The sequence below is a fragment of the Calidris pugnax genome, unplaced genomic scaffold (assembly GCF_001431845.1).
Source record: "Calidris pugnax isolate Ruff unplaced genomic scaffold, ASM143184v1 scaffold8, whole genome shotgun sequence".
NCBI classification, from domain to species: domain Eukaryota; kingdom Metazoa; phylum Chordata; class Aves; order Charadriiformes; family Scolopacidae; genus Calidris; species Calidris pugnax.
Genome location: NW_015090830.1, coordinates 5,676,487 through 5,691,251, shown reverse-complemented (window position 1 = coordinate 5,691,251; position 14,765 = coordinate 5,676,487). Strand labels below are relative to the sequence as shown.

The window sequence follows — 14,765 nt, the reverse complement described above, 5'->3', positions numbered from 1 at the left end:
GTTTTTTTCATTGTTTCATTATTTTTAATTTCACTATTTTAACTTTCAGAATTAATCAGAAATGCTATTGACTTGACTGCACAGAAAATGTTATTTGTTTACCTAAATTTGCAGTTGAGAGAGAGAGAGAACTGATGTCCACTAGCAGCTTGACCACAACTGATAATGACAGTAAGCTTCCCAAAATCCTATATTGTCATATTTTTGCAGCTTTGATGCTGTGGTATATGTTGGGCAGTCCTGAAAGTGAAAAAGGTACTTTGCAAAATTTGTCGAAACATAAAGGCAGCACTTGAATCTCTCATGAAAGTCGTAATTCAGACTACAGCAATACCTATGACTCTCCCCAAAAGGCTTGATGGCATCTCACTGCTGGGTTTGCTTTTGAGGGTAAGATAAAGCTGTTGTTTCCTAGTGGTGTGGAACCCTCATTGCCCCCAGGAGCTGGCAACCGCATCTTCAGAGCTCTAGCAGAGAAGTGCAATTGCATTTTAGCCTTTGAGTGAGGTCTGTTAGCAATGTGTGTCTTCACACTCAGCAGCAGAAGGTGGGGGGGGAGCATGCCTGTCCACCTGCATATATAGAGGTTAATCTCTGTGTGATGGTTGTGTTGAGAATAACTGGAAGATAAAATGTTCTGGGGTTTTTGGGGTTTTGTTGTTGTTGTTTTGTTTTTTTTTTAAAAGACCATATTGCATGAAATGGTAGTTTTGTAAGAAGTGCTGGTGCTCTCAAAGGTCTGAGGAAGGTACAAATTTATTCTGCTTCCCTTTCAAGTCAGTAATAGTAATAATACAGGTTTTAATCCAGTTTCTTGCTTTAAAGTGATATACCATCTTCGGCACCGCGCTATCTCCAATTACTGAAACAGAAGGAGATGGAGCCTGTTCAAGGTTAATCAGCAGCTGTTGCGCAGACCTCAGGAGCAGGAGAGCTGGTGCTTTGATCTCCTGTGGGGGGATGGACAGACAACAGAAACATCTCATTTTCAAGGAGACTTTGTTCTGCAGGAAACTAACGCCCCTCGACTGACCTTATACATGGAAACATCGTTTCTTTGTTCTGCTTTAAAACAGTAAAGTGCAATTGTTCATGAAGCAGAACTAAATTTGTTGAGAGAAAGGTGTTAGTAGTTTACTCATGTCATTAGTGCCTCAAGTGTTTTGAAAACGAATTCTGCCCTATTCAGCTGGATTAATTACGTGCCTGGATTTAAGTGCATGGTCGGTTCTTGGAGTTTAAGGTATGGAAATTCACATTACACACTCAAGTACCTTCCAACGCTGTCATTTCTCTCACTATCTGCAGAGATTTAGGATTCAACTAGTTCTCTGTCCCTCCGTCCATTTGTCACCACCCCATCACCAGACGAAAACTGCTGGTTTTCTGACTTTTGGCGGAAGGGATACTGGAGAAGAACAGAGCCCATTAGTGGCACCATCTTGGAGTGGTTTCTAGAATAGAAATTCATTTCCCTTTCATAGGTTGTGTGGTGGTAGCGTACACAGACTTTTGTAGTGATTTTAGTGTTTCAACCACTGCTGGCTGTTGTGGAAGCCTTTTGCTGATGAGCATAGGGGAGCTGTGCTGGCGAGACCGGGCACTGCCAAGGAGTGAATCTAGATCAGTACTCTGAATTACAGGGTAATACGACAGACAAACGGGCATTACTCCTTGTTTGTTTCCCTGGATTTAGGAAGAACAGCTCTGGTTTTCTGCTTAAGAGGCTCACCAGCACTTTTTTTGGGTGGAAGTCAGTGAGGGATCTCCAGCTTCCAGTGGGCTTCATGAGTTTGCCCCTGAGTAATCTGGGCAAACATGCACTTGGCATGTTAAGGTTTATGGGTACCTAAACTGAAGTGTTTTCAGTAATCCTGAGCTAACAACGAGAGGCGAGTTTTCAGAAGGAAATGTGTTCATTAACACGAAATTAACAGAGTTGTATTTTTGTCTGGATAGCTTCTTTCTTGCTGTGGCGCTCCTTGTTGATCAGTGCTTGAATTAGTAAAGAGGAGGCATGAAAATAAATGTGGTTTTAGTTATCTTTTCCATTAAAATGCTATGTCCAGCTTGACCTAGTTAAAAACAGGCCCTCCTTTGGGGTGCAGCAGGGCCAGCTCTCTGCTGGCTGAGAGGGGCCCTTATTTACAATTGTTGCCGTGGCAACCGGGGTCAGCTGACTGGGTTGGTCACCCCACCTGTGGGGAGGCGTGGGCAGGTCAGGTGACCCAAACTGACCAATGGGGTGCTCCCTCCCATCTGCCCTATGCTCAGTATGGAAGCTGAGGGATGAAGTTAGAATTGTCCAGGCTGGAAGGGACCTCCAAAGGTCATCTAGTCCAGCCTCCCCACAGTCAGCAGGGACACCCCCAACTAGACCAGGTTGCCCAGGGAGTCATTGAGCCTCACCTTGAATATCTCCAGGGATGGGGCCTCAACCACCTCCCTAGGCAACCTGTTCCAGTGCTCCACCACCCTCACAGTAAAGAACTTTCTCCTCATCTCCAATCTAAATCTGCTCCCCTCCAGTTCAAAGCCATTGCCCCTCGTCCTGTCACTACAGACCTTTGTAAGCAGACTATCCCCAGCCTTCCTGTAGGCCCCCTTCAGGTACTGGAAGGCTGCTATTAGGTCTCCTCAGAGCCTCCTCTTCTCCAGGCTGAACAACCCCAGCTCCCTCAGCCTGTCCTCGTAGCAGAGGTCCTCCAACCACCTGATCATTTTAGTGGCCCTCCTCTGGACCCACTCCATCAGGTCCATATCTTTCCTATATTGAGGGCTCCAGACCTGCACACAATACTCAGGTGAGGTCTCACCAGAGCAGAGTAAAGTGAAAGAATCACCTCTTTGGACCTGCTAGCAATGCATCTTTTGATGCAGCCCAGAATGTGATTGGCCTTCTGGGCTGCAACTTCACACTGTCTGCTCATGTCCAGCTTCTCGTCCACCAGCACCCCCAAGTTTCTTTTATTATTAATATTTCTTTTTTCTTTTAATATTTCATTTAAGTAGTTTAGTTTTTCCTAAACTCATAAATCTCTCTCTCTTTTCCTCCTCTCCTTGGAGTGAGAGGTGGAGGAGAGCATCTGTTGTCTTGTCATTGGCCAACCTGGCCCAAACTACAACAAAACACCTTTTCCTGCCTCTCCAACTTTGTATTTAGAGCTAAGCTACTGAGGTACATAAACAAAAGTTTCTCTAAATCTGTACTGACCACTGTTCCTTTTGCTTTGCTGAACCCTAATAGGTAAATGCTTTTTGAATGCAGGTGCAGCATAACCTGCGATCACCACCCTAAATATAAAGCAGTTTTAACTGCTTTGGATCAAAAGTGTAGATGAGTCAGCTGGATTTTACATTGTAACATGAATGAGCAGCATTTTGTCGTGGATGAAAACACTGTTATACAATATGTGCTTTTTCATATATTCATACAGCATATATAAAAATGTAATCGGTGCCCAGGCAGTTGTTTTATTCAGCATGTAACCTGTATGCATATAAAATCTAGCTGCTTAATTACAATTCCGTAACAAATGCTCTACCATTTTACTTAGTTGAGATAAAGTTCTTAGCTAATTTTGTGCTTTCCACCATATACTTCCAATAGAAAGTAAAAAAGAGTGGATTTTTGTCATCTCCAAAAATGGAATACAGAAGAGGTAAAAGGTAGTGTTTGAATTTTCTGCAGTAAAATCTGTGAGGTTAGAAAGACTAGGGACTTCTCCAGGTGGTCTTGCAGCTGTGAGATTTGCAAACCTATTTCCTTTCCTTTTTGTCATCGGGAGACATTTATTTGCTATGGAAATCATGGCATAGGGTCCTTCTTCTGCAAATGCTATTCCAAGTATTTTTACAACCTCGTTTTGTGGAAATAAAAAAACATTGGGCTTTAGTAAATGCTCCATGGCTTTGCTTTCCTCCTTATCACAGAACAGCAGCATGTTAGATGGTTTGTCAGGGAGTGACTGGAGTAACCCCAGTTAACAGGCTTCATCGCCCTGCAAAACAGGTCCAGATAAATATTATGTGCTCCCATGTGCATTGTGTGGAGTCATTTCTGAGGTGGGTCCTGTATGACAAGTCTTGCCCGTAAATTTCCTACTTGTGAAGATTTTGTCCTCAAAACTATCACTTGCACATAACTCAAGCACGGCAGAGGGACTCTCGCCCCGTTGCAGAGCTTTCTGGGCACAGGAGGTGACTGTAACTTGCATAGCTTGTAAGGTATCTTTTGCCAGGGCTTTGTGGTGGTTTTTTTTTTTCCCCCCTCCCCAAGACGGGAAGGCCTTGCAGAGCACTCAGCCCACGGACAGATCCCGTATTGTTGAGCTACCTTGCCAGGGAACACGTTGTATTTGCATTTCAGATGCCTCAGGCTTTGTGAACTGCATTGTTCCAGCCTCCCCTGAATAGCAGCTATTGACCCCTAACAATGTACATTTGTTTAAATCAAACCCTTTCCTACTCGCTTTTTAAAAGCTTATTTTAGGACTGGCCCAACCAAGTGAATGCTTCTGTGCAGGCTCCTTTTTCTTCCCCAGAAAACAAAAAAAAAGTAAAATTAATTATTTAATTTCAAGATGGAAAACATACTCCTGCTTGTGAGAGGCTATTTTGAATGCTGAGGTTTTGGCAAATTTTGTTGTGGCTTAATGTTTATAAGCTTTTTGCTGCCCTTGAAAGAATAAACTTCATGTTACTCGAGCTCGGAGATTTTGGCAAATAATAAACCAGTGGAACAACAGGGGTTTGGTTGTCCTGAAGTACATGAAGAACTTGACTGCATTTTGACAAACTGGGGCATTTTTTTGCTGTTTATGTGTGCATTTAGATGGATTGCATTTGTCAAGGAGGAGGAGATGAGGATTGACTGTACAGACACTTAATGCCCAGCAGCGAGCTGGCAAAAGGGTTTCTCATGGTGGTGGGAAGTCTGGGGCCAAATTCCCTTTGCTGCTTGGGGTAATGGTAGTAAATGTCTCCACCCCTTGAACCATAAGGTCTCCAGAGCTTGGCTGTGTCAGTAGCCACTGTCATTAAATCTTAAAATTTGTGTACAGAACTATGGTTGTTTACAGAGGTAGGGAAGCTTTGCCATGCCTTGTTCCTGTGGGGTTATAAGGTCAAGGCAGAAAAGCCCAGTGAAGTAAAAATTTTCGATGAGCTTAATGACCTTGTAATCCTTCCATTTTGTGCCAGAATTATCCCAATAATAACAAAATATCCAAACGTGAAACAGTGATTGTAAGATTGAATGGTGGTGTTTCATGGGCTGATGATTCTTTCTTCTGGTGTCCTATGTTAACTCAGGAGTATTTAGTCTCATAAGATTTCTATAGGTATTTCTGTTGGATGCATTAGAAACGTGTTGCCAGCAAGTTGAGGGAAGTGATCCTTCCTCTCTACTCAGCACAGGTGAGGCCACATCTGAAGTGCTGTGTTCAGTTCAGCAGGGACATGGACATACTGGACAGGGTCCAACAAAGGACCATGAAGATGATGAAGGGACTGGAGTATCTCTCCTACAAGTAAAGGCTGAGAGAGCTGGGACTGTTCAGCCTGGAGAAGTGAAGGCTCACAGGGAATCTCCTCAGTGTATATAAATACCTGGAGGGAAAGTGCAAAGAGGAGGAAGCCAGGCTTTTCTCAGTGTGCCCAGTGGCAGGACTGGAGACAGTGGACACAAACTGAAACAAACCGAACACAGGATGTTCCCACAGAACATCAGGAAGCACTTCTTTACTGTGTGGGTGACCAAGTACTGGCACGTGCTGCCCAGAGGGGTTGTGGAGTCTCTCATTCTTGGGGATACTCAACAGCCATCTAGACATGGTTCTGGGCAACCAGCTCTAGGTGACCCTGCTTGAGCAGAAGGGTTGGACTACGTGTCCTCCAGAGGTCCCTGCCAGCCTCAGCCTTCTGTGATGCACAGGTGAAGTGAGGTGGCTGAGGACATAGAGGAGTGTGAGGCAAACAGCTCACTTTGCCCTGAGCGTGTTGCATGGTATAGACATGATCTGTCTTGGGCAGCGCTGTGCACTCGCGCTGAGCGCTTTATCACACCGATGTGCTGGGGCTGAGGGGCAGCCACAAGCCTCAAGTTTTCACTCTCAGGTGCTCATGGGGATGTGGGCTGATGGCAGCAACTGCATTTAGGAGAAGGAGCCCTTTATCTCCTGCCTGGGCAGTTGTGGTAGATACTCCTTAATACTGAGGATGTCACCTTCCAAGTTGTCATTGCTTCCGTGCCGGTTCTTATAGGACAGAGGACCTTTCTGTTTGCTGGCTCTGGTGGGGAGGTACCAGGGGAAGTCCAAGAGCAATGCCTTACGGTCAGCCTGCCTTCCTCTGGAAAGCACAGGGTGTTCATGCCCTCAGACCTGTCAGCATGAGGGTGTTTGTGCTGCTCGAAGGTTAAAAACAGAGCGGTGCCCTGGATCTCCTGATGGCCAGAGTCTGATGAAGACTCAAAGGCGTTGGTGGAAGTCTTTCCTCTGCTGTCACTGGGTTTTGAATTAAATGTTCAAGTAGTCCCCATTGCTTTTACCACTTCTGGAATGTCCTCTCCCCCCTGCCCACCCCAGGTGCAAGTCCTCTCCTTTCTGCTCCCCTCTGCTGTCACCCTGCATTTGAACTGCCTCAGTCTTTCTGTAAACCTGGAAACCATCTGGCTTGAGGTTTCAGAGGTAAAAGGGCAAACATCTCCGCAGGCATTTACAGCATTTAAAATGGAAAGTGGTTTGTCAGAAGATGGAGGGGAAAAAAATAATGAGAGATGCTCTTAGATGTTCTTCTCTGTGGAGCTGAGCTCTTGCCATTCAGAGAAACCAAGCAGCAAGAGAGTTCATACATTCTCTGTGAGCATCATTTTGTGTCTCAGTGCTGCTGTCCCCTATCATAGAAACAAGAATAATATCTATTCAACATTATTTAAAGTGTATGCAACTTGTAATGTGACTGAAGTCTGTGGTAGACTCAAGGGCCAGTCACCTTATACATGTAACCGAAATAAAAATCTGTATTTGTTGGGATTGTTAATCAGAACCCTGCACCCCACCAACTTTAACAAGTCTGTAAGTAGTTTCTCTGTGTAGACACGCAGGCAAGGACAACCTTTGGATGCTAGCATGCAAAATTAATTATTTGAATTGTTTTTTTTTTAAGTGATCGTACACACTAAGTCACAACCTTATGATTATCAGAGTATATCCCAACCCCTTTCTACTACCCCTTTACTTTTTCTTTAGGAGACAATGCGACTTCTGGTGGGAAAAAAAAATCTCTTATTTGCTAAATATCACTAAAATACTGTCTTTCTCATATGGAGCCTGCTGTCCATTTGTGAGTACAGTTTGGGTTGGGGGTTAGACCAGTTAGACCATGGGGTGCTGCTGCTCAGTATTTTCACGCCAGCTGAAGCCACCTTCTTTTCTGGAGCAACTTGAGTGGGTATCGTTAATGGGTTGGCTGTAGCATCAGCTGTGGTTCCTCCTCCCACATCCTCTTCCCTTGTTCCCAGTGCTGGATGTTTCTGTTTTCTTGACACTGGGTGTTCCAGCCAGGTGAAAATTAAAATAGTCTGCACCTACCTTGTCTTACTAGACTGACTTGGGTGTCTCACTGATAGTGTCTCCATTGCGTCCTCACCTCTAAAAACCAAACGTCATTTCTTTGTACCCTTGCTTGCTAGTAGTTTGTGTTTTTTTTTTTTTTTTTTTTTTTTTTAAATCTTCTGTGTATTTGTGCAGCCAAGAGAGGAGGACCCTATAAAGTGGTTTAGAAAAAAGGTGAAAGATGATAGCAGGGGGGAAGTGCTGTGAGTGCCTAGCAGAGGTTGAAAATAAACAGGCAGGGAGCCAACCAGTGTTGAGGAGGATCTTTTAAACTGTGTGTAAATTCAAACACTGCATTGTAATTTTACGTGTGCTAACATGAGGCACATGACTCACAGAATTGGTTCCAGCTGCTCTTGCTGGCATTTAGGAACTTCTGTTAAAAAAAAAAAGAAGGCATTTCAGTGTAGTTTTTCTGTGCTTACTGTTCCAGCAGAAATCAACAAATACTTGCTGAGAGATTATTTTATTTTATTTATTTCACTTGCTTATTTGGATTTTGGTCGTGCTTTCTCTCCTTTTACTTGATAGGTATTTCCATAGAAAAATATTGAGTGAAATTCTTTTTTCAGGTTTCAGTTATGCCATCTATAACTATGTTTTTTTTTTTTATTGTAGGGGTCTCGGGTCTGGCTGCGGGAAAATAATCAGCATTATCCCAGTACTGTTCATTCCTGTGCAGAAGGAGTCGTCGTATTCAGAACGGACTATGGTCAGGTATGGGCATTGCTCCTCTATGTTTTCTCCTTTTTGCCATTCTGTGGAAAAGAAGCTGTTCTCCTTGTGGGAAGGGCCTGGGGGAAACTAAAAGCCTAATGGTTTGTATGACCTGAATGTGCAACTTTGGTTTTAATAGCTCTTTCCATTGTCTGTCCAGTCAATTGCTATGATTGCACCTGAATAAGCTCAAGTGATGCTGCTGAGCGTCAGAGCCTTCTTCCACATAGGTTATGTAGTTCACTGGAGGTAGGTAGCCACTCCATGGTTGTGTTCCCTGGTAGTAGCAAAAGCAGGGCTGGCACGTGGCAGTGGGGCATCGCAGCAGTGGAGTGTCGCTGATTCAATGGGAGGCAACAAGACACACCTCCCAGAGCAAAACCGGGGCAGTTCCACCAGCTCCTGTAGGAAAAGGAGGATCATGAAGGAAGGGGACAATTACCCCCCTCTCATGGCTTTTCTGGTTTTGTTTCGGTTGAGGGGTGGGTGGTTTTTTTTTTTTTGGTTGTGTTTTTTTTTTTTATTTATTTTATCTGCTGCTTCCTGCCTGCAGGGATGAAGAAGGGTCCCAGCACTTGCTTGGGCTACCTCGGCCACCTCAGGCAGTGCGTGCCTGCTGCATTAGCGTAGGACTGGCAGTGTCTGGCTGCCAGCTGCTGTGGAGCTTGTTTCCCCTCTTTTTCTTTTTCTTCCTTTTTTTTTTTACCTATTTTTTTAAAATTTTCCTTTTTAACCCTCAGAAGAAGGCAGAACTAGCCCTGCCAGTTCTCTTCCAAGTTGCTCACAGCTTGGAAGTGCTCTGCTTTCTCACACACTTACTTTTTATTTGTCTATTTATTCTGCTCTCCATTAGGCCACAGTTTATCCAGACTTGGCTTCTTGCAGCTTCCCTGAAGAAATTTCAGTTTTAGGTTGAGTCAGATATAAACTGTTATGCTGAGACAGTCATCAACCTCCGGAGGACACTCCCTTTGACTTTTGGAGGATGTCTGTTCCCTCAGTTTTACTTTCCTTGCATGCTTTTCTTCAGGCAGAAAAGGAACCAGTCAGTTGCACTTTGGTTTTTGATGGGCAAGATATAACCTATTTGAGCCTGGCAGTGAGGGATGAAAATGGGGGTGAAACAACAGGGGTCTGAGGCAGAGCAAATGGTGTCCTTCTTCTCTTCAGAGATTCCTGGGTGTGTGGCAAAGAAAATGGGGTGACGGGGAGGAGGTCACGTCCAAGCACCTGTGTCTGGTCACGTCTCTGGTGGCAAAACTTAGTTGTGCTCTACATCCCTGGGAGACAGAGAAATGTGTAAACTGTTTTCTCCTGTTGTATCCTGGGCTGCATCAAAAGAAGTGTGGCCAGCAGGTCGAGAGAGGTGATTCTGTCCCTCTGCTCTCATGAGACCCGGCCTGGAGTACTGTGTTCAGCTCTGGAGTCCTGACGGCTTGGCAACCTCTGCAATGCTGTATATCCCTTTGAAGAACAGGGCAGGGGAAGCAAGGAGTGAGGCTGCAGAACTATGGGGCGGTGATGATTTTTGAAGCATGGCCAGCATATTGATTCCCAGACCCTTTTAACAGCTGCAGCTTGTGTTCAAGTCTAATGACAAACTGATGAAAGTGTTGGGACATTATCAAAGCACAGCATAGTTATTCATCTTCTCTGATTCAGTAGCTTCTACTAGACTTTGCACTTCTTGCCATTCCACTGAGTATTTTGCATGACTTCTCAAAACATGATGGATGGGGCAGTGAGACTAGGAAGGTGTGTTTTCTGGAGTTGTGCTCAGGTTCTGCTTTTATGAATTTGGACTCCAAGTCTTTGCCAATGTCAGTTTCAGAATAATGGAAGCATCATATCACAGTACATTACTTCTTAACTCTGTTCTGATTTGTTTGAAATAAATTCACCACAAAAACCTGCGGCGGCATATGGTTGTATGCTGAAGGGGTACATGTTGGTTGTATCCCAACATGTATGGTGTTGGTTGTAGGGAATCCCACCCAGTGTCAGTGCTCTTGCGAGAATATGCTGTAACCTTTCCATATTATAACAAGTTGCATATCAGGTATTGAATCCCTTCGTGATAATCACATTGTGATATAATTGCTCCTGGAGTACTCTTGTGTTGCCTGAATGTTGCAATTAAGCAGTCTATTAGTTAATTATCATTAAAGATGATTGTGTTACTGCTTTCTGCAGTGTCACCCTCTGCATGAGACGGTTGTAAAACTAGGTGATTTGATAGGCTGCCTGGGATATCTGCTACATACGATATACTAGAAAAGGGAATTTCAGGTTGTAGGTTTGGGTTTCCCTGAGCAAATAGCTATGAAACAGCCTTAACTCTTTATGAAAAAAAGAAAAGCGTGGCATTGTATGGGGGTAGATGAAAGCCTCACTAAATACAGGGAGGGGAAGAGTATGTTAGGGCTGTGTTTCACCACCCCGGCCCACGATAAAGGAGTGGGAGATGAAAGGTCTGACATCCCTCTTGGTGAATGTTCATCGCACTGGGCTGTAGCTGGCTCTGGGGTGCCTCTCAAAAGCCTTCTGCAGGCTGGCCTTCAGGACGCGGGGTCTGCGTTGACTGGAGAAGCTGTGATGAGCAGACCATTCATATTGTAAATGTTTTTCTCTTTATAATGAGCACCTCCCAGATGCTTTCCAGAAGAGAAGATGCTGTACTCATTTTTTTGGTTGGTGGGTGGCTTTGTTTTTTGTTCCATTCGTGTGCATAGAGCTGGTGGAGGACTCTGTGCCTGATGTTTTGGAAACACACCGTGTCTGTGAATGTACATATAAAGTATGTCAGTGCAGTCTGTGAATACTCAGACTTAAAAAAAAAAAAGCCCTAATATTTCCTTGTGTGTATAGACATATACATGTGTAAGATGGCATTACAGTTACTGCATCTTTTACTTGTATTTGAGGATATTTTTGCTACCTGTGTTTTTAGCGTTAAAATGATTTATTCCGTAAGGGTTTTATTTACAGTGAAGCAGACATTTCCTCATTGTCATATTCTATAAATTTTTAATGAAGTTGTGTGAGCTTATGAAGTACTCAAGTGAATGTTTAAATAAATGCTAAAAGCCCTGCTGTTACTGTATGCTTTGTTTGAAATGACTTGCGCATGTTCAGTAGAGTATCAGTGGTTCTATTGAGGAAAAAAAAAATTCAAGTTACTCCTTTTCCAAATAATGTGAACTTTACTTTGTTTCAGATAAAATACTAACTTTTCCCCTTGCATGAAAGAGGACTGTATCATACTCTTGACTTGTACAGACACACTTGAAACTGTCCCCAGTGAAAGCATAGGCAGTGAATGGAAAAATGTGGGGGGGGGGAAGTGAAATCTTTCAGAAGAGCTGTCTTGAGTTGGCGTGGCGTTAATTTCAAAAGCATCTTTCTTGTCTCCTAATAAGGACTATTTTTTCTTCCTATTTGTACATCCAAATAAATATAAAAATAATGGCCATAAATGTATAGTCAGTGTGTTGTGTCATGTTGCCCTCTCCCCCCCTTTTTTTTTTTTAATGTTTTCTTGGTGGATTATGTAAGTAGCCCTGTGCTTAAGCCTTTGAGCATTGGGGGCTTTCAGAAGAGCACCTGAGAGTGATACTTTTAATAATGCCCATTCCCTTGCAAGGGAAAATTTCTGTAAATGTAAGACGTAATGTGCGTGTGTGTGTCTCTGAAGAAACTCATCCAGGGAGAAGTAAAAGTTGAACCTATTGTTTCAAACTGTCTGGAGTCTGACATTGAAATTTCAGGATACTTAATTGCATACCTGCTTAGTTGACTGAGGGGAACTTTTAAATCAAATATGTTATAAATAGAAGCAGCTGAGCGATAATATCCGAAAAATGCAGGCTCTTTAAAAACAGATGTCACATTTCACCAGTAAAGACTTTGTCAGTTAAACCAGCTTTGTGTGAACTTTCTTTACAAAGAAGTCCTTCACAGCATGGTGTTATGTCAGCAAACAGAGTGCTGCTCAGTATCCTTAGCTTCAAATCAGAGGCACCTGTAAGTGGTTTGGTCAGCAACAAAAGTATTTTTTCCTGTGTGTTTAACTTAATGTGGCTCTTCTGGGGCATTTCTGCATCTCAAGAATGGGAAGGCTACAGATGTTCCTTGTTAAACACAGCTCAAGTATGTTTTTTTTTTTTTTTTTTTTTTCCTGCTGGTTTGAAGGCTGGGAGAAGTTTCTCATAGTGACCTCATTCAAGAAAAGTTAGACCTGGGCTTTGTTTGAGGTTTGGTTTGGTTTTTTTTGGTTGGGGGGGGTCCTTTTGTTTGATTTTTGAGTTAGCAATAGGATCCTGTTGGAGTTACCATGTGGTTATACCAGGGGTGTTGATGTTTTCCTTGTTTTAGTTTTTAAAAAAATATAAATAAAAAACATTTAAAAAATCCCCAAACTGCTGGCAAATGGTTAAGCACTCTTCATAAAGGACTCTTTTCTTCGCCTTGTGTCCTTTCTCACCCTCGTTTGGGACTCTCTTGTGCTAGCCTTCGCTACTGTGAGAAGTCCTTTTAAACAAGAGTCTTCCGTTCATATTCACAGGGCATGAATAACACCACTGAAGTTACTTGGCTTAAGTTATTGAAGTCAGTAGGACTGTTTATCAGTAAATGCTGTGTTTGGCTGCATCGGTTCATAAGATCAGGCATTGGAGAAGTAAATCCTTCTGGACAAGGATTTCCTTAGTTATCCTTGAAAAGCGTCGTGCTCGCTTCTACCTCCTCCATGTGAAGACTCGGCAACATTTCCAAACAGTGGTTATTTGGACGTTTCCCTGAATTTGACATCTATTACCCTTGAAATACACCCTTACAAGGGAGCATTTTAAAGAAGCCCATTGTGTGCTCCCTCGTATATACAGTCTTTTAAGAAAATACACAAATATACACAGTGGGCTTTGGTCTTGGCAGTTCTTAGCATTTAATGAATCCATCTCTTTCTTCAAACTTTATGAAGACTTCCATGCTTTTTAATTTAATGGTGCTTATGAAGAGTTGTGACTACCGACTCTGGCCATTGGGTAGCTCATGTGTTTTTCGGGCAGCAGATCCCCTTCCTTTGGGGCTTCAGGTCAATGCCAAATTCAGCAGCATTACACCAGGAAGTCAGATTCCATCTGTCTAAACACTGCACAGTTCACTTTATTCTGCAGTTAGTTATATTTGGCTTATTTGTAATAATTCTCCTGATTATTTTTACTATACTTAAAGTTTGGTGCTGTGGCTATTTGCATGTTGGCTTCTTGGGTCTTTTTTTTGAGTTTTGGGTCTTTATTGCTGCTGTTTTTAAGGGATGCGTATGGGAATTCTGGGTTTGGGGGATGGGGTGGGGGAGAGCCAGAAGTCAGCCGGAGCACCTTTCAGTACTTGGGATTTATCTTCTGTGGAGAAGTGTTTACATCTTCGTGTGGGATGTCGAAGTTGAGCGACTCTGGCTGCAAGCATCTGTTGACGCGCCTGTAAACAGAGCTGGGGACAGATGTGAGCTGGCCGCTGGCTGGGAGCGTCCCCCGGGGGCATCCGTGGGGAGACGGGGCCTCCCATGGCCTGGGCTCCCCCTGTCCCAGGCGCTGCCCGGTTTGGGGAGGGCATCAGCCTCTAAGGGCGTCATCTGGAAGGTTTAAGACCCCAGCCTGTAAGGGCATCATCTGGAAGGGACTGCAAGGAGGGAGGGCTGTGCCACCCCCCGCCATGCTTTCTACGTCCTGCAGTCTTTAGAAGGAGAATTTTGGGAACCACGAGAGGCTGCAGAGCCCACGCGTGTCTTGCAAGCCCACTGAGCTGCCTCGTCCTGTCCCTCCTGGGAAGCATTTGATGGAATGTAACTGCAACGCCCAGAAGCTTCCCCGTGCCTAGTAAGGATTTAATGCAACCACAGGGCCTCACAGTGAACGCTTTCTTTAATGGAAATGCTGCTTCAAAACCCTAAACGTGGCTCATAAGTAGGATGTTTAATCACTGGTTCAGGTGGAAGTGCTCATAAATTGAGCAAGCTTTTTTTCTGATGTGCCATCACTTATTTTTTAAGTATTTGCTAACTGGAAAAATCATCAGTTTTGGTCTCTTAAATTCTTAAAAATGTTAATTGGTATAGCATAGAAATATTAAGGCATTTCATAATACTAAAGAAAGCAGTATCTGTAGCAGAAAACCCTTTTTTTTTTTTCCTGATTCAGGATCTAATTCAGCTTGCCTTTTTATCTGCTTTATATCAAGGGCAGTATTTTTGCATGACTGCTGTTGTCTGAATAGTTGTTAAAGGGTGATAGGGAAAAGCCTCTTTTTGCCTGTTGGTTTTTCTGTTGGGTGGTTGTTGTTTGTCTTTTTTTTTTTTTTTTTTCCCTGAACTCTTGTTTTTTTTTTGGGGTTTTTTTTTTGTTCCCCATGTTTAGAAAGTCACACAGGGGTTCT

The 14,765-nt window shown here is 43.5% G+C and overlaps 1 protein-coding gene across 1 annotated transcript in view; it reads left to right on the top strand.

Moving 5' to 3' along the window:
• The window catches only part of MYO10 (myosin X), a 163,893-nt gene that overhangs the window by 26,204 nt on the left and 122,924 nt on the right, over positions 1-14,765 (top strand). The window contains exon 2 of the mRNA XM_014941048.1: positions 8,235-8,333. Within this exon, the coding sequence (XP_014796534.1) occupies positions 8,235-8,333 (99 nt within the window). The remainder of the gene's footprint in view (positions 1-8,234; positions 8,334-14,765) is intronic.